The sequence below is a fragment of the Emys orbicularis genome, chromosome 4 (genome assembly GCF_028017835.1).
Source record: "Emys orbicularis isolate rEmyOrb1 chromosome 4, rEmyOrb1.hap1, whole genome shotgun sequence".
NCBI classification, from domain to species: Eukaryota; Metazoa; Chordata; order Testudines; family Emydidae; genus Emys; species Emys orbicularis.
Window position 1 is genome coordinate 69816240 of NC_088686.1, and position 20784 is coordinate 69837023.

The window sequence follows — 20784 nt, forward strand, 5'->3', positions numbered from 1 at the left end:
CTTGTGTTACCAGAGGCTGGTGGTTTCAGGGAGCTAATCCAAAGCAGGCTTCCTCATGTTAAGGACAGGTGTTTGTGACACCTCCCAAGGTTGTGAGATACCTCGCCATCACCTAGTACTATTCCATCCCTGCTCCTTTCCCCAGCGTTTTTTCCAGTGCTATGCAATTCTGAATTGCAGCTTCATCCACTGCACCTTGTTCTCTGTTCTAGTCCCTTCCTGAAAATAATCTGCCAATCACAATGAACCATGCCAAATTCCATGGTGCTTGTCTCACACACACACAAAAAATAATCAACAAATCATCATGAAACTCGTTTAGACTGGGACACAGGTTAACTGAAGCCATCTGAACCCAGTTCTGAAGGTTAAAGTGTCAAGAATGCTAGGAGGGTTAGTAAGACAGGTGGCTGTGTAAGGGGGCAATAGTGTGCCCTGTTCTATTATTCTCATTATCATTCGGGCATTTACACTGCTTTTCTTACTTCTCCCATTTCTATCCTCAAGTGGCCTGCACACCATCCATGAAGTAAATAGCAAGAGCTACTGCTCTGCATTCCTCATTCTGCTTAGACAGCTTTTTACAGCAAGTATCAGGGGGTAGCCGTGTTAGTCTGTATCTACAAAAACAACATCCGAAGAAGTGAGATTTTTACCCACGAAAGCTTATGCCCAAATAAATCTGTTAGTCTTTAAGGTGCCACCAGACTCCTTGTTTTTTTACAGCAAGTTTCTCATGTGACCTTAGCTGGATTTTCCATTACAAACCTTTCTGAGCCACTTTTTGGTGCTTTTGACAACATACTCCCCTCTCAGGCATCTGAATATCAGTTGTCTCCATAGTCACATGGACATCCAACCAAGGTTTTCATCTGGAGAGGCCTTAAGTAAGGCCTCTATCCTCTCCACCTTCTAGAGAGCCACCAATGATTCCAACTGCATTTTATGCTGGATAATACCACCACTGTCCTATACATTCGCAAGCAGGATACCCACCTGCAGTGCCCAGTTCTCCAAGGTGGAAAGCATCCTCGACTACCATTCAAGCCAGAGCAGCCAGACAATCTCCTCTTCATCCCTCCTGCTAATCTGAGTTCCCCTAGCCCAGAGGGTTAGATAGAAGATCTCTCCCTATGCTGCAGCCTGTAGTGCTTCTCCCAGACAACTGAGGTCCTGCTCTCAGAGGCCAATTCATGTCTCACTTGAAAAAAAAGTTTGCAGCAGTATTGCAAATTATTTACAGTACATCTCCATAGTATCCCTCATCCTCTTACCGATCTTGGAGACTTCTTTAAAGAATTAAGCACTCAAGCCCCCAAATGTAGCCTTTTTTTAAAAAGTTTGTACAACTAATACGGCTAGAAATTTGTTTTCATGGATTTTATTTAAATGAAAAAAAATTGGGTATTGAATTCAGATCTCTCTAGGCAATGTTGGAAACCCAAACACAATAGCCTTGTGCTACTGCAGGAGACACAGAAAGTGAACCTGTAGAAATTAATAAGTAAAAATAGCTAGTCTAGTTTCATTGTCCAAGCCAAGTGAAATGAGGAGGGGGAAAAAAAAAAAGAGGCAAGCGAGAAGCATAGAAAGAACAATGCCTGCTTTTTAGATACCATTGGCTTTAAATATTTGTGTTTGGTACAGGATTTAAAAGCCCACAAGAGTTTCAAAATTTACCCTTATTTTGCAGTAAATGTATTCACTTTTTTAAGAAAGTGTTAACTACATTTGTTTAACCATGATAAATATGCTAGTATTATAGTAGTAGTAGTAATTTTATCCTAGTAGTATAAAATTTGCATTAGGAAAGTGGCCTTATCAAATTCTAGTGAAATGCCTTTTGGGGAACTTTTTTCCCCTCCGAAGTGTCATCCCCTATTTCCCCAATCAGAAATTCAGTGATCCCAATTATTAGAGAAACAGTAAAGCAGTCTGCACTTCCATGGTAAGGCAACATATTGATCCCCCCCGACCTACTGTATAGGGCTGTGATTACTTTAAAAATTAGATTGAAGGAAAAAACCTCTTTCCTCTTTCCCTAGTGATAATTTAAATAGTACTGAAGCCTTCGGAGCCAAAGAAAGTGAGGGGATGGGGAAGCCTTATAATTAAAATCCACTGGGAACCACAGCCTTCCTATGGAACTTGATGGCGTGCACACATGCACATCCCTCAATCCACATGCACAGATTTGGTGCTAGGCTTGGAATGAACTCTGAAGCAATTCCATATAGTACAGGGCCAGAGCAAAAACAAATCTGCCTCCAGTCCTACTTGGAAGTGGAAAGAATAGAAGTTGATAAAGCACGTGTAAGAACTGAAGAGAAAGTCAAATGAAAGTCCCATTCAATTACATCACATAATGGCAGACAATTAAAAAGTGAAAAAAATTTATAAGTGCTTGCATACAATTGCTAGAAGTCTAACTACTAAGATGAGTGAACTTGAGTGCCTAGTATTAAATGATACTGATATAATAGGCATCACAGAAACTTGGTAGAATGATAATCATTAGGACATGGTAATACCAGGGTACCAAATCTATAGGAATGACAGAATAGGTTGCGGCACTATATGTGAAAGAAAGCAGAATCAAATATAGTAAAAATTTTAAATGACTCAAATTGTACCATTAAGTCTCTATGGATAGAAATTCCATGCTTGAATAATAAGAGTATACCAGTAGGAATATGCTGACCACCTGACCAGGATGGTGACTGACTGATTAATATCCCAGAGCATTTCAGAGAGGCTATAAGACTAGAAAACAATAATAACGGGGGATTACAACTATCCCCATATTGACTAGGTATAGGTCACCTCAGGACAGGATACCAAGACAGTTTCTAGACACCATTAATGACTGCTTCTTAGAGCAGCTAGTTCTGGAACCCTCAAGAGGTGAGGGAATTCCTGATTTAATCCTAAGTGGACCACAGCATCTGGTCCAAGAGATGAATATAGCTGAACTACTCAGTAATAACGACAATACTGTATTACATTTAACATCCTTGTAGAGGGGAAAATACCAAGTACATCAGAGGCAGGAATCCTGCCAGACAATCAGTTGGGCCACTGGATGATTAAGGTGGTGAAAGAGCACTCCAGGAAGATAAGACCATTGCTGAGAAGCTCAATGAATTCTTTGCATCTGTCTTCACTGCAGAGAATGTGCGGGACATTCCCATACCTGAGTCATTCTTGTTAGGTTACAAATCTGAGGAACTGTCCCAGATTGAGGTGTCAATAGAAGCGGTTTTGGAATAAACTGATTAAGCAAACAGTAATAAATCAGGACCAAATATTCACCCAAAAGTTCTGAAGAACTTAAATATGAAAATGCAGAACTATTAAGTGTGGTATGTAAACTATCACTTAAATCAGGTTCTGTACTAGGTGACTGGAGAATAGCGAATGTGATGCCAAATTTTAAAAAACGCTCCAGAAGCAATCCTGGCAATTACAGGCTGGTAAGCCTAACTTCAGTACCAGGCAAATTGGCTGAAGCTATAATAAAGAACAGAATTATCAGACAAATAAATGAATGATTTGTTGGGGAAGAGACAAAATGGCTTTTGTAACAGGAAATCACGCCTCGCCAATCTACTGGAATTCTTTGAAAGGGTCAACAAATGTGGACAAGGGTGATCCAGTGGATGTAGCATACTTGGATTTTCAGAAAGCTTTTGACAACCTCCCTCACCAAAGGCTCTTAAGCAAAGTAAGCAATCATGGAATAAGAGGGAAGGCCCTCTCCTGGATCAGTAACTAGATAAAAGACAGGAAACAAAATGTAGGAATAAGGGTCAGGGATCTGTACTGAGAAGTGCAGTTCAACATTTTCATAAGAGATCTGGGAAAAGGGGTAAACAATGAGATGGTGTAATTTGCAGATGATACAAAACTATTCAAGATACAGTAGTTAAGTCCAAAGCAAACTGAAGAGTTAAAGGGATCTCACAAAACTGGGTGACCAGGCAACAAAATGGCAGATGAAATTCAATGTTGATAAATAGAATCATAGAATATCAGGGTTGGAAGGGACCTCAGGAGGTCATCTAGTCCAATCCCCTGCTCAAAGCAGGGCCAATCCCCAGATAGCTTTTTGCCCCAGATCCCTAAATGGCCCCCTCAATGATTGAACTCACAACCCTGGGTTTAGCAGACCAATGCTCAAACCACTGAGCTATTCCCCCCCTCCTCCACAGTGGAATGCACAGTGGAAAACAATCCCAACTATACATATAAAATGGAGTCTAAGTTAGCTGTTACCATTCAAGAAAGATCTTGAAGTCATTGTGGATAGTTCTCTGAAAACATCTGGTCAATGTGCAGCAGCAGTCAAAAGAGTTAACGATGTTAGGAACCATTAGGAAAGGGATAGACAAGACGACAGTAAATAGAATGCCAGTATATAAATCCATGGTACACCCACACCTTGAATATGGCGTGCAGTTCTGGTCATCCGATCTTAAAAAAAAAAAAAAAAGCTATGCTGCAAATGAAAAAAGGATACAGAGAAGGGCAACAAAAATGATTAGGGGGATGGAACAGCTTCCATGTGAGGAGAGATTAAAAAGACTGGGACTTGTTCAGCTTGGAAAAGAAACTACTAAGAGTGGGATATGCTAGAGGTCTATAAAAATCATGAATGGTGTGGAGAAAGTGAATAAGGCAGTGTTACTTACCCCTTCACACAACACAAGAACCAGGGGTCATCCAAAGAAATTAATAGCAGGTTTAAAAACAAACATAAGGAAGTACTTCTTCACACAATTTAGTCATCCTGTGGAACTTGTTGCCAGGGGATGTTGTGAAGGCCAAAGTTTAACTGGGTTCAAAAAAGAATTAGATAAGTTCATGAAGGATAAGTCCATCAATGTCTATTAGCCAAGATGGTCAGGGACAGGGATCCAACCCCATGCTCTGGGTGTCCTAAGCCTCCAGCTGCCAGAAGCTGGGAGTGGACCAAAGGAGATAGATCACTCAGTAATTGCCATTCTGTTCATCCCCTCTGAAACATCTGGCATTGGCCACTGTTGGAAGACAGGACACTGGACTAGCCAGACCATTGGTCTGTCCCAGTATGGTCATTCTTATGTTTGGGACCAAGTGCTGTACAATGAATGCCGAAGCGGCTCACCCAAGAACTCTCCAGCTACCATCACCAACATACTTAGCAAAACCATCACCAGGTCTCTAATTCCAGTAGTTAGGTCAGAAAATCCATCCCATCCTCTGATGTTTTAATCTCTAGATGTTGAAGCACAATTTATGGGGGACATGCTGAAATTCAGCTCCAGAAAGAAAGGGGGAGCATGCAATAGACTTCACCATGGTACATTTAATTAACCCACTGTGCTATGTTCCATAAATATCCCACACCAACATCAATATAATCCACATACCCCGCACAAGACCAAATCTTAATGATTGTCTGCAGGAGTGATGAGATGGGAAGAAACACCTGCCGTTTCACCCCTCAGCCCCCATTTCCCACCTTTCCCAGAAATAAGGCACACATACACAAATAGGAGGTTGCCTCAGCAAACTGTTTAGGAAAAGAAGATGAAAAAAATAACCTTCCTGCCAGGAAGTTGACAGGATGAATAAGACTGCACCCACTTTAAGGTAGAAAAATGCAACAGACATGGAGGCAGGTGAGGATGGGGGGAAAATAAAGTTAGTTTCCCCCCCCCCAACTTTGTATCTTTAAGGATCTCATCATTGTGGTGGGGAAGGGGGATGGAGATTGCAAGGAGAATCCTCTCTTTCCCCTTCCCCAAGGCATCCCAGATTGTTTGAACTGGTCCCCAAACTCTCCATCTCATCATTTTGAAGCCAACATTAAATACTACTTAGACTTTTCATGTACAGAAGCATTTTACACATAGGCCTGGTCTACACTACGAGTTTAGGTCGAATTTAGCAGCATTAAATCTAATTAAGCCTGGACATGTCCACACGACGAAGCCCTTTCGACTTAAAGGGCCCTTTAAACGGGTTTCTTTACTCCACCTCCGACGAGGGGATTAGCACTGAAATCGGCCTTTCTGGGTTGGATTTGGGGTAGTGTGGACGGAATTAGACGTTGTTGGCCTCCGGGAGCTATCCCACAGTGCTTCATTGTGACCACTCTGGACAGCACTCTCAACTCAGATGCACTGACCAGGTAGACGGGAAAAGCCCCGCGAACTTTTGAATTTCATTTCCTGTTTGCCCAGCGTGGAGAGCACAGGTGACCACGCAGAGCTCATCAGCACAGGTAACCCATGATGGAGTCCCAGGATCGCAAAAGAGCTCCAGCATGGACCGAATGGGAGGTACGGGATCTGCTCGCCATATGGGGAGACGAATCAGTGCTAGCTGAACTCTGTAGCAGTAATGGCAAAAGATTAGAAAAAGTCTCAAAGGCCATGAAGGACAGAGGCCATAACAGGGACGCACAGCAGTGCCGCGTGAAAATTAAGGAGCTAAGGCAAGCCTACCATAAAGCCAGAGGCGCAAACGGAAGGTCCGGGGCAGAGCTGCAGACATGCCGCTTCTACGCGGAGCTGCATGCCATGCTAGGGGGTGCAGCCACCACTACCCCAACCCTGTGCTTTGACTCCATCAATGGAGAATCACGCAACAGGGAAGCGGGTTCGGGGGACGATGACGATGACAGCTCACAGCAAGGAAGCGGAGAAACTGGTTTCCCCAACAGCCAGGATATGTTTATCACCCTGGACCTGGAACCAGTAACCTCCAAACTCACGCAAGGCGTGCTCCCAGACCCTGAGGGCGCACAAGGGACCTCTGGTGAGTGTACCTTTGTAAATATTACACATGGTTTAAAAGCAAGCGTGTTTAATGATTAATTTGCCCTGGCAATCGCGGCCAGTACAGCTACTGGAAAAGTCTGTTAACGTGTATGGGGATGGAGCGGAAGTCCTCCAGGGACATCTCCAGAAAGCTCTCCTTCATGTACTCCCAAAGCCTTTGCAAAAGGTTTCTGGGGAGGGCTGCCTTATCCCGTCCGCCATGGTAGGACACTTTACCACGCCAGGCCAGTAGCATGTAGTCTGGAATCATTGCATAACAAAGCATGGCAGCGTATGGTCCCGGTGTTTGCTGGCATGCAGACAACATCCATTCCTTATCTCTCTCTGTTATCCTCAGGAGAGTGATATCATTCACGGTCACCTGGTTGAAATGGGGTGATGTTATTAAGGGGACATTCAGAGGTGCCCGTTCCCGCTCGGCTGAACAGAAATGTTCCCCGCTGTTAGCCACGCGGTGGGGGGGAGGGGTGAAGTGATCATCCCAGAGAATTGGGTGTGGGGGGGGTAGTTGGGTTTGTGCTGCATGTTAACCCAGAAACCGCAGCCCCTCATTTTACATTGCAAACCCATTTTAAATGGCCAACCCAACGGGTGCTTGGTATGGGAAATGAGGGTGCTGCTGTTTGAAACCATTCCCACATGTTATGAAGGTTAAAAAAGCCAAAAGACTGTGGCTTACCATGGCTGCCTGCAAGCCGAATTCTGTTGCCTGGCACTGCGTGAGTGCTCTCTCACACCAAACTGGCAGGCCCTCAATATAAGAGGAAAAATGCGACCTTGTAACAAAAGCACATGCTGTGTAATGTGAACAGCAAAATTTAACGTGAAAGAGTATACCCATTGTTCTCTAAAATGTGTCTTTTTTAACCAACTCTCCCTTCTCCTCCAACAGCTGCAAATATTTCTCCTTCGCAGAGGCTATTGAAGATTAGAAGGAGAAAACGGCGGACTTGGGAGGATATGTTCTCGGAGCTCCAGATGTCCTCCCACGCTGACAGAGCACAGCAGAATGCGTGGAGGCAGTCAATGTCAAGACTACAGAAAAGCACAATATGAACGAGAGGAGAGGTGGCGGGCTAAATCGCGGGCTGAAGAGAGCAAGTGGTGGGCTGAAGAGGATAGGTGGCGTCAGCTTGCTGACAGAAGGCAAGAGTCGATGCTCTGGCTGCTGGAGCATCAAACTGATATGCTCCAGCCTATGGTTGAGCTGCAGGAAAGGCAGCAGGAGCAGAGATCGCCGCTACAGCCCCTGTGTAACCAACAGCCCTCCTCTCCAAGTTCCATAGCCTCCTCACCCAGACACCCAAGAACGCGGTGGAGGGCCTCCGGCCACCCAGCCACTCCACCCCAGATTGGCCAAGCATCAGAAGGCTGGCCTTCAATAAGAGTTAAAGTTTTAAAGTTTTAAACTGCAGTGTGTCCTTGTCCTTCCCTCCTCCCCCACCCATCCCGGGCTACCTTGGCAGTTATCCCCCTAGTTGTGTGATGAATTAATAAAGAATGCATGAATGTGAAGTAACAATGACTTTATTGCCTCTGCAAGCGGTGCTCGAAGAGGGGAGGAGAGCGTGGTTAGCTTACAGGGAAGTAGAGTGAACTGGGGGGGCGTTCATCAAGGAGAAACAAACAGAAGTTTCACACCGTAGCCTGGCCAGTTACAAAACTGGTTTTCAAAGCTTCTCTGATGCGCACCTCGCCCTGCTGTACTCTTCTAACCGCCCTGGTGTCTGGCTCTGCGTAATCAGCAGCCAGGCAATTTGCCTCAACCTCCCACCCCACCATAAATGTCTCCCCCTTATTCTCACAGATATTGTGGAGCGCACAGCAAGCAGCAATAACAATTGGAATATTGGTTTTGCTGAGGTCTATCCGAGTCAGTAAACTGTGCCAGTGCGCTTTTAAACGTCCAAATGCACATTCTACCACCATTCTGCACTTGCTCAGCCTATAGTTGAACAGGTCCTGACTACTGTCCAGGCTGCCTGTGTACGGCTTCATGAGCCATGGCATTAAGGGGTAGGCTGGGTCCCCAAGGATAACGATAGGCATTTCAACATCCCCAATGGTTATTTTCTGGTCCAGGAAGAAAGTCCCTTCCTCCAGCTTTTGAAACAGACCAGAGTTCCTGAAGACACGAGCATCATGTACCTTTCCCGGCCATCCCATGTTGATGTTAGTGAAACATCCCTTGTGATCCACCAGGGCTTGCAGCAGCATTGAAAAGTACCCCTTGCGGTTTATGTACTCGGTGGCTTGGTGCTCCAAAGACCAGATAGGGATATGGGTTCCGTCTATGGCCCCACCACAGTTTGGGAATCCCATTGCAGCAAAGCCATCCACTATGGCCTGCACGTTTCCCAGAGTCACTACCCTTGATATCAGCAGGTCTTTGATTGCGTTGGCTACTTGGATCACAGCAGCCCCCACAGTAGATTTGCCCACTCCAAATTGATTCCCGACTGACCGGTAGCTGACTGGCGTTGCAAGCTTCCACAGGGCTATCGCCACTCGCTTCTCAACAGTGAGGGCTGCTCTCATCCTGGTATTCTGGCACTTCAGGGCAGGGGAAAGCAAGTCAAAGTTCCATGAACGTGCCCTTACGCATGCAAAAGTTTCGCAGCCACTGGGAATAGTCCCACACCTGCAACACGATGCGGTCCCACCAGTCTGTGCTTGTTTCCCGGGCCCAGAATCGGCGTTCCACGGCATGAACCTGTCCCAGTAACACCATGATTTGCACATTGCTGGGGCCCGTACTTAGTGAGAGGTCTATGTCCATGTCAATTTCTTCATCCCTCTCGTCGCCGCGCTGCAATCGCCTCCTCGCCTGGTTTTGCTTTGGCATGTTCTGGCTCTGCATATACTCCACAACAATGCGCGTGGTGTTCATACTGCTCATAATTGCCGCGGTGATCTGAGTGGGCTCCATGCTCCCAGTGCTATGGCGTCTGGGCTGAAAAAAGGCACGAAACTATTGTCTGACGGAGGGAGGGGCGAGCGACAACATGGTTTACAGGGAATTAAAATCAACAAAGGTGGCTGTGCATCAGGGAGAAACACAAACAACTGTCACACAGAATGGCCCCCCCCAAAGATTGAACTCAAAACCCTGGTTTAGCAGGCCGTTGATTTCACTGAGGGAGGGGGAAGCAAATGAATACAGAACAAATCTGGTCCATCTATCTTTTAGATCTTAGGCTGGCAGCAGACGGTGCAGCATGACTGATAGCCATCGGCATCTTCTGGGTGCTTGGCAGATGCTGCATTACGATTGCTAGCCATCATCGTCAAGACGGTTCAATAGGACTGCCGGCAGGACTGAGTCTCCAGGAGACAAAACATGTCTGCCCAGGTGCCTCTGACCGAACTCACTGAGGAATACGACGATGACGGCTACCAGTCATACTGCACCGTCTACTGCCAAAAGGCAATTAGCTGCTGCTGTGTAGCAATGCAGTACCACGTCTGCCGGCACCCAGATGACATATGGTGACGGTGAGCTGAGCTGAGCTGAGCGGGCTCCATGCTTGCCGTGGTACGTCGTCTGCGCAGGTAACCCAGGTAAAAAGGCGTGAATCGATTGTCTGCCATTGCTCTGACGGAGGGGGAGGAGCCTGACGACATGTACCCAGAACCCCCCGCGACACTGTTTTTGCATCAGGCGGCATTGGGATCTCAACCCAGAATTCCAATGGGCGGCAGAGACTGCGGGAACTGTGGGATAGCTACCCACAGTGCAACGCTCCGGAAGTCGACGCTAACCTTGGTACTGTGGACGCGGTCCGCCGACTTAATGCACTTAGAGCATTTTATGTGGGGACACACACAATCGACTTCTATAAAACCGGCTTCTATAAATTCGACCCAATTTCGTAGTGTAGCCATACCCATAGGGATTTGAGGAGTAATTAATTCACTATGTAGTAGGGAAATTCTATCCCAATTTTACCCATGGGGAAACTAATGCAGAGGGGTTGTGCAACTTGGGCAAGGTCAGACAGGATTGGAGCCTCCAATGGCTGGCTTAGAGCCCTGTGCCAAGTCCAATAAACTATTCACCTCTCCCATTTACCCAGCTTCAGGAGAAAACTGCACATGACTCCCTTTTACCTCCCTAGCCACTAGGGTGCGACACAGCTCCCATGAGTGGCCACTGCAACAGGCATGCCAGTGCCTGGAGTGGAAGAGAGCTGAGCATCAAGACTTTTTTTTTTTACCCTTGGAGGCTCCCCAAACCACTCTTCCTCTGAAAATCCACACTATGGCAGCCTTCCCTCTGGTTAAGGGCAACTGTTTGGAATGGCAATGGAAGCTGGTAGCAACACTCCCTGCTCAACCATTTGGAAAGGTCACTCTTTGAAACTGTGAATAAGTCGTTACCAAACTCATTTCACATAAGCCTGAAGGTTGTCAAGCTTTAAGTAGTAAGAAGCAGGTGCTTTCCCAAGCTGGCACTTTCCCAAGCCGGCTTCTTAAATTAAGGCATTTTCCTTTTGCCTATTAGACAATCTGCAATTCTAGCACACTCAGGTCTAGCAAGAGGAGACTATCCCATATTTGGATACTCGAGGCACCATTACTGGATGGGCCTGTTCCCTCATCACCTACCGGAAGACACCACCATTCACTCCCACATGATCTAGGATTTTAAAGCAATAAAGCAGGGGTTAGTCCTCCTTACAAGTAAGTGAATATAATGCCAATGAAAGATGCTGAGTTGACAGCTCTGGAGACTAGCCCTCTTTTGCCAGAACAGGCACAGTATGACCAGCAGCAGAGGAAGCTTGTCCCACACTGTCTTGTCAGCGAGCCTCAACCCTAACCTGGAGGAATGACCATGGAGCTCAGCCTCATAGCATGTTAAGTCCCAGCAAGGGAGCTAATTAACAAGTCATGGTGAAGGTGGATGCTGATGTATAGGCTTGTCCTTTAGGTACATGAGTGACCAACACCATGTTTTGTGCAGGCCAAACAGCTATCAACTGGCAAGGACTTTTGAACTCCAAGTCAGTGGGGGTGATTGCCCACCATTATATATTTTTGCCACTTTTGTCATCATTTCCCTTTGGTCAGATACTAGTAGATAATTCCTTCCAGCCAGAGGAAACAGGAACAGACATAGGCTGATTGAAGTCTTACTTGTGTGAATGATCCATCCTCATTGCATTCTGGAATGAAGACCGCTTCCTGGGGCTTCTTTGCCTGTTCCAGTGCCTGAGCCCTCTCTAATCGACACTTACTTTGGCCAGCATCTGCAAAGGGAACCAAAAATCCACTCTGATTTTAAGTATCAACTGGCTCCCCAGAAGATAGCTAGGGGCTACATTCAGCTGTGCAAAGATGCAATGGGAAGCCATGTGGTAAGACTTGTTTTCCTACTATCTTTATCTATACATTAGAAATACAATCATTAGGCAATTTAACATCTCCTGGAAGGAGGATCCAGGAGCTCAAAGTAACAGCCACTGCACACTTTTATAAGCAGTGGCAAATTTTATGGGCAACAACATTTGGCTACATTTACCCCGGGGGACATTGGCCTCTACTAACAAATGCCAGAGTCAAGGTCTGCGGTGGTTGAAGGTCCACCAGAGGCGGCAGAGGAGTGCAAGACACTCCTAACCCCTTCTCTCTCTGGATGGTCTTGAGCTAGCCAGCACAGGTCCAGTATCAGGCAATGCTGGCAGCAGAAGGGGTGTAACCAAAGCTGCAGCAGGGATGTTCCAATTGAGTGCATCCCTCAGGCAGCTTCTGCCAGTAAGACCAATACAGCACTAGCGGCCAACTGAAGTTGCCCTCCTTCATAACAGCCTCTCAGGCAAGGATGTGCTAGCTTCCTTTCCTAAGGGGGGGGGGGGGAGAACTCCTGCACGGAGTACAATCTGGTTGGAGGGTGGGGTGCAATGTGTCCCACTTGCATCAGGTGTAGGTCAGTCAACCTGTTGCTAAGGAAAGTGTCACAGGGTGAGCTGAGGAGTTAAGGCCTCAACTCTGGCCAGTACTTGAATCAGGTGATGGCAGCATTTGGAACCTCAACCCCTCATAGGCCCATCTTATCCTGTGACAAAGGGCAAACAAATATTATACTTGATAAGCCTTACACTGATCACCTGCAGGGTCACAAAGAAAACTTCCCTCTGCCCTGCAAAGGCACAGTATTACGTTCGTGTTTACATTTATTTAAAAAACACACACTCTTACAGCGCTGCTGGTAGGTTTTAGAAGAGGACTGAAAACTGCAACTTCTTACTCAACATATCTGTTCTGCAGAGCCAGATTTGGCCACCCTTATGTATATGGAATAGCACTGCCCCCACCCTGGATCCCCATTTCCAGGATGCTTCTCAGGGAAAGGATGGCAAGATCTGATCCTCTGCTTGATATTTGTATTACAAAAGTGCTGCAAAGCCAGTGATCAGGATTGGGGCTCCATTGTACTAGACACAGTGTAAATGTACAGAAGAGAATCTCCACAGCAACGAGTTTACAAGTAAAATCTAAGACCCCACTGAACAAATGGATACAGCATACATACAGGCATGCATACAGAAAGGAGTGCAATTGGATGGGTGGGATAACAGTTATACAAATACTGTTTGCAAACATAGCTAGTCTATGTAGTGATATTAAGATACACAACCTCTTGTGAACATGGGACAGCCATGCCAGTATCCAGAAAAAAAGACTAACCATCCCTGGCCAGAATGACATTTGGGCAGGGTGGATAAAAATCAATTGGATTTAAATTGGATTTTTGATAAAAATGCTTTTTGAGGAAAAAAACTCTTAATTAAAACTATAGCTCAAAGATATCTCATCATGGAATAGGGATTATAAATTCTAATTCTATAGTATGAGACAATATATTCATGTAATGTTTAAGAAAGTTTTGTAAATGAGTTCCAATAGCTCATGGATTAGGGACCCAATCTCATGGGGTTCCAAGGGCTTCTGTACAGATTTAGGTTTATCTTTCTATCTACCCAATGGGACTCAGTGCTCAGTCTAGAAGATACCACCAAAGATGCTTTGTTTTGCAGTTCTCAAACTGTGGATTTGTGTCTCCAGAGGTAACATGTTTGTTAACAGCAAAAATGGTTTTTAAATAAACAAATATATAGAAGTGAGAAATAACCAACCCTATTGTCCCTCTGCAAATTTGTGTACACAGTCAATCCCTTACCTCTCTCTAAAAGTGCAAAGTTTCAAAAAGTTCAATGAATAGAAGATTGGTGGGGGCAGAATAGATCTGGACAAGGAAAAGAAGTCTGGAGATAAATGTGAGAAGAGAGGAACAGGCAGTAGAAACAGAAGTGAAACTGTTTGAGCAGCATATTCTAGAAGTCTTGAGGTCTTTCTGAGCGTAGCCTTCATTGATTTGAGATCTACCATACCATTCCCTCACTAGAAGGGAAAACCTATAATGGCTGCAGGCCATAAGAGAGACCCAGTTTGGGAATATTTTAATGAAGTTCCTCTACCTGTGGGTAAGACAGGCATGCATGCAAAATGCAAACAGTGCAACAAAGAAATGCAAGGCCTGGTTGCCCGACTGAAACATCATGAGAAGTGTTCCTTCTCAGGAGGAAGCTGCGTTGAAGATGATGAAAGGAACATCTCTTAACATGCAGGATCTTCAGGTTGGTAAACGTTTTTATTTCATACTTCTTTAAGGACTGCCTATCTTCCTTCTGGACTACTCTTGAATTCTCATGTTTGAGAAAAAAAATTATACATATATATACACACACACACACACACTAGTTGTTACTCTATGGTACTATCATTTTAGATGCAGTTGTGATAAAAAATAAATAGCTGAAATAGGCAGATCTTCCATTTACAATTTCACCTTTAAAGTAGTACTGAGTGTCAGTATTACTCATTGCATTCACTAAGTGAGCAGTATGGTAATAATAATTAAGTAACTGCATTGACTTATTTTGTTAAGGAGAATCCATTCTCAACATACAGGATTCCAAAGACTATCCAGCTTCAAGATCACCATCATTTTCTATAATTTCAGAGTTATCTGCCAAGGATAGTGTTTCAGTCACATCATGTATGTCACATAGCCACAGTATATCACCTGTAGCATAAAGAGAAAAAAAAAAATCCATCATCCAGAAACAACCATAGATAAGTTTGTGATAAGAACCAGCAGATTACAAAAAGAGGTAATTGATGAAAAAATTGCCCGGTTTGTTTATGAAACGAACTCTCCTTTCTGTATGATTGAGAACCCACACTTCATTAACATGGTTCAGTCATTAAGACCAGGATACAGTCCACACAACAGAGCAGATGTCGCAGGCAAATTGCTGGATAAAGTTTATGAAAGAGAAATTGAGCAGTGTGCAAAAGGTCTAGAGGGTGAAATTGTTAACTTGTGTCTTGATGGGTGGAGCAATGTCCACAATGATCCTGTTGTATGTGCTTGTGTGACAACAGAAGAAGGGAATGGCTTCCTTACAGAAACAATTGATACATCAGGAAATGCGCACACAGCAGAATACTTACAAGAAGTAGCAGTAAAAGCTATAACAAACTGAAAAAAACCTCAAATGTCTAGTATGCAGCTTGGCCACAGACAATGCTGCAAATGTATCCAAAGATGAGAAGAAACTTAAAAGAGAGTGAAGAGTGCCTGTCAAAGTCTAAACCACCATGGAACACGGGGGTGGGGGGTGTCTGCAGACTAGGCTTAAGGGGTCTGTGAAAGGTTGTCATTACCATAGAACAGTGGTATTCGACCTGTGGTCCACAGACCCTTGGAGGTCCGCAGACTAGGTCTAAGATTTCCAAAGGGGGGCTGCACCTCCATTTGAAATTTTTTAAGAGGTTCTCAAGTGAAAAAAAGGTTGAAAACCACTGGTCTAGACTCTTATCTGTGTATCTATAAAGACTGCACAAGTTTCATCCGTGGCCTGCAGCATGATAAACTGTTCCATAGCTAACCACACAGCCTTCCATTAGAATATGCCAATTAAATTGAAATGTTTCACAGGAACATATGGATTTTGTCAAAATTTGTGGGAAGTCATCACACTTCCTTTCTAGAAGATAGAAAATTAAAGTTGAAATGAAATGTTTCAACTATATTTAGAAAAATAGAACAAAATCAACTTTATCAAAAACCATTTTCAGAATATTGTGTTTCATGAAAACTCCTGTGATTGACTTTTCATCCAGAGCTTTGGGGGGCTGGAGGGGAACAACAACAAAAGTTTCAAGAACTTGGAATTCCCTGTGGGATGAAAATTCTAAATAGTTCTATTATAAACTGTGTCAAACTGAAGCTGTTTGGGATAAAGTTTTCCATGCTGAGTGTCTGCCTCTGGCTATCTTTTTTTTTTGGGGGGGGGGGGGGGAAGAGGGTGAAGTTTCAGCAAAAACCTTTCAGCCATTTCTGAGAATGAGATTGGGGGGGAAATAACTTTTGCCCATGTTATTACCTAATCATTTAATTGACAATCTCTAGCACCTTTATGCTTTGGACCAGGCTTGTGAAAAAGCTGTTGTGTGTAGGACCCTTGCCTCATTTGTTGCAGAATTGGCAGATGAATAGTGAATGAGGGAGGGGATTGCAGGAAGAGAAAGGATGCTTTCATGGTTAAGGTAACTGAACGTTGTCCTGAAGAACTGGATTCTATCCCTTCCTCTGCCACAGGAGTTCCTGTGTGATGCTGGCCAAGTCACAAATCCGGATTTTCACAGGTGGCCACTAATTGTGTTACTTGTGTTCTGGGTGCCCAACCTGAGACACCCAATGTCTGATTCGCAGAAGTACTGAGCGCTCACAGCTGCAACTGAAATCAAAGGGAGCTGCACTTAGTATTATATAAATAGCACTTCATATGTTCAAAGTATTCTGAAAAATCAAGTTCTAGGCATCTCAGATTGGACACTCAAAATTAGTTTAAGCCTTTGACATTAGTGTCCCTGCATCACCTCCCCATCTGTAAAACTCAAGATAATAGCAGCCCCTCATCTCAGTGGTGTTGTGAATAATAATTAATGTTTGAAGAACTAAAATACAAGTACCACAGAAACAACACACCCATAAGGAAATTAATTCTGAAATCAGGTGCAGCATTTGGATAGTAAGTAATGCAGGGGCCCACTCTGAGGATACGGCCAGAGGGAAATTCAGAGTTTCCATCCCACAGGAAATTCCAATATTTGTTTTCTGAATGTTAAGGGAAAAAACAAAGCTTTAAAATATTTGCAGTTCATCTTTTGATGTGACAGGTTTAGTCTCCCAGCTCTGTGGATGGCAAGGAGGACCCAATAAGTTCTTATTCATAGGGGGGGAGGGGGGGGAAGAGAGAGAGAACCAAGAAATGTTTAGGAAACTCAAAATTAGTAGTGAGAGCCTTACCGTGGGGAAAAACCCCTTACTTTTCAACATTCAATGCTACCCTCTCTCACATGCTTCCCCTAAACTAAATGTGAACACACACACACACACACACACAGTTCAGAACGGGTCTCCATTTTAGAAGAAATAAATTCCAGAAAGTTTTAAATTATAGACTTTAAAGAGGGATTTTTAGGATAGGGAAAAAGCTTTCAAAACAAAAAAGTCTGGCTTAAACATAATCCATTTGCCCTTCACATGGATTTTTATAGGTTTTTCTTGTCACTTTAACTGGATTGCCAAAGATATTTATGCTCAAATAAGTGTTCTCCCTTACAGCCCATCTTCCTCCGATTAGGGCAGCACAGACACAGCTCTATTATTTCAACTTCACCGCAGGACTAATCATTTCTAGGACAAAAGATTGATTTCCATGAGTGAGAAATTGTGACTGCACTGCATGATCAAACTGAAGGAATAAAGAAGCTGGGTTGTGAAGTAGAGAAAGTCTCCCCCCCCCCCCCCCGCACACAGCTGCAACAGTGGCAGAGAGAACAAAAAAAGAGGGCCGTGTAAAACTTACAAAGCATTATGTCGCTAATTCAGTGCAAAGAGACTTCCAAGTCCTTTGCTGTACTTACACATCTTTGTGTACATATATGCATGCCCAAAAGTACACCTACTCCAGAAAGCAAACAGGAGGGCAAACCCACTTGGGGGGGGGGGGGGGGGGCGTTGACCGCTCCTGTGTTCTCTGTGTACCCAAACGCTCACAGTTCAATGAACACTTATTGGTCCCTTGATCAGCAATATTCCCTACTTCCTCTGTAGTTGTAAGCAATCATCCCTTCCTCCATTCACTTATGGGCCAGATTCAGATAGTATACTCAGCTGAGCATGGGTATTTCAATGGGTTACTCATGGAGGAAGGTACTATTTAACATAAGCATGCCAGAATCCAGCCTTAGAGTAAATAGGACTCCTGCCCCCCCCATCTCAAAATTTGTGATTCACTTACCTTTGCATCTGCCTCGATGCACCACACTCAGACCTGAGTCCCTGCATTTGGCTCTCTGGTAGTCACACATTGACTCGTACGTCCGGCCATCTGAGGCGCAGAGGGGTTTGGACTGGGACCTGGAGCAGTGGAGGTTACATTGTGGGTCTCTGTCACGGTCGCTTATTAAAAACTGAAGGAGGTGAAAAAAAGTGGGGGAGGAGGGAGACAAAAATATTTGATTTGGTTTTTAAGTCAGCCCAGACACTTTTTGAAGATTGCAGAGATAAATGATGCAGTTTAAATTGTTGACCTCCATCTAGATTTTCACCAGAAGAGTGATTTGATTTAAAATGTATTTTATTTTGAAAGGAACCACCATTCACCAATTTTCTTTGAACAATACCACCACTCAGTGTGCAGCCTCTGAAAAAGAGTGGGTATAACGGTGCAAAGCCAACAACAAACCCAACATAGGAAATGCTGTACTGAATGGACCTGTGATCAGTCTAGTCAGTATCCTGTTGCTATCAGTAGCCAACACCACATGCTTCACCCAAAGGTGAAACAAACACTGCAGGAGGCAAAGGTGGGCTAATCTGTGTAGATATTTGTTTAATACCTGAAACAGAAATCATAGAATTATGGAAAAAGTAGGGCTGGAAGGGACCTCAAGAGGTCATCAAGTCCACTCCCCTGCACTGAAGCAGGACTGGGTATTCCTAGACCATCCCTGACAGCTGTTTAACCGGTCCTTAAAAACCTCCAATTACGGGGATTCCACAACCTCCCTTGAAGCCTATTCTAGTGCTAACTATCCTTATCGTTAGCAAGTTTTTCCCAATTTCTAACCCAAGTCTCCCTTGAGGCAGATTAAACCAATTACTTCTTGTCCTACCTTCAGTGGACACTGAGAACAATTGACCACAGACCTCTTTAACAGCCCTTAACATTTGAAGATCATTTTATATCCCTTCCAAAAACATTTTAAAATATGCATATATTATAACAACTCTGGGTGTTCTTGCTATGCATATAGATGTCCAGTACCTCCTGAAACCTTGTTAAGTGCTCAGCCTCAGTGACATCCTATGGTGGAGGTAATTGTCACCTCCAAGTTCCACACACTAATTACATGTTTTGTGAAAAAGTATTTCCTTTTTATCAGTTCTGAAGTGGTCATTTTAAAATTTCATTGACTATCCACTTGTTCTCGTGCTACAAGATAAAACAGGAGTTCCCCCTCTACAATGTGTTATTTTATGTTCTTCTATCATGTCCCCTCTCATTCTTCTTTCTAAAGGTAAACAATCTTTTCATACGAGAATTTTTTGTGGTCCCTAATTATTCTCATTGTCCTGTTTTGAAACCCCTCTAATTCTGCAATATCCTTTCAGATATGGCGACCAGTATTGCACACCAGTAAGGCTACACCATTGATTTGCAGAATGGCATTATATTTTCCATATTCTTCTCCATCACAAAACCAGATTTGCTTTTTTGACCTCAGCTGCACATTGAACAGAGGTCTTTATTAACCTGTCCACAATGATACCAAGGTCCTTTTCCTGAACTGATATGAACCAAGAAACCTTGATTGCCAGTCCCCTACTATAACCACTAGATTACAGTTTCAGCAGGTTCGGTTTTTCTAATAGCCCCTCTTATTTTTCCAGTTCCCTCTTGGCCTCTCTTACATACTCCCTTGTTTATTGGTAGATATTGTCAGGCTTCAATTTCTACATAAAAATCAGAGCAACTATTTGCAACAACATTTCAGTGGAGCTCCTGTAATGAGTCTTATAAGGACCAAGCAGGGATTGATCTATAGCCCTCTCCCATATTATACTTAACTTTACCCTTCCTTCTCAAAACCCCTTTCCTCTGCTGCCAACTCTCAAGCCTGGGAATCAAAGTCCCTTTCTCAAGCACCAGTATCCCAGCCTGCTGCCAAAGCACTTATGAGCTCAGCAGTCCAGAGCTGGCTGGCAAGAGGGCACTGACTGACACTCTCCTTACATATACAAAGGCACAGCTCTTCAAGTGCACTGATAGCTGGATACCGTACAGGGAAATGTGAGTCATCACCATAATCACCTTGGAGTTACAGTTGTCTACAAAGCTGTCTGACTGTTTTATGCTTTGAGGTTACAGCGGTGGGGGGCGGGGGGGACCATTGCCCAACATTCTAGTTTGGATTGGTTTTTACCACTCCAAAAAGAGATGCTTCTCTGAAGTTTCATTTTAAATTAAGTCTATCGTTCAATCAGTTCAATAAGCTGTAAAGGGATTGAGAAGGCTAATATCACAAACCTATCAAATTCATTCTGTATGCTGCCGAATCTTTGGGTACAAGTGCATGATTAGAAATCTCATTTAAACAACAGCTGACAAAAGTGGGCTCTGCACTGGATTTAATTTGGATGGTGCAAGCCAATTTTATTCTAAATGCTCAGTTGCCTAGGATTTGATGAGTATCTAGTGGTAAGATTACAGGAGTCCTTGAAGTTTGTTAATTCCTTTCCTGCATTACTCATCACAATTGGGAATTTCTGATCTTTTTATTATTTTTAAATGTTGGTCCAGGTCTTCATAACAAC

General features: G+C 44.0%; 1 protein-coding gene across 1 annotated transcript in view; it reads right to left on the reverse strand.

Annotated features, from left to right (window-relative positions):
* SMOC1 (SPARC related modular calcium binding 1) overlaps positions 1-20275 on the reverse strand; it is a 114860-nt gene extending 94585 nt beyond the window's left edge. Inside the window, exons 1-3 of the mRNA XM_065403309.1 lie at positions 20204-20275; positions 18206-18377; positions 11967-12079 (exon numbers count right to left, since the gene is read on the reverse strand). Coding sequence (XP_065259381.1) covers positions 11967-12079; positions 18206-18377; positions 20204-20275 — 357 coding nt within the window. The remainder of the gene's footprint in view (positions 1-11966; positions 12080-18205; positions 18378-20203) is intronic.
* Between the last annotated feature and the right edge of the window lie 509 nt (positions 20276-20784).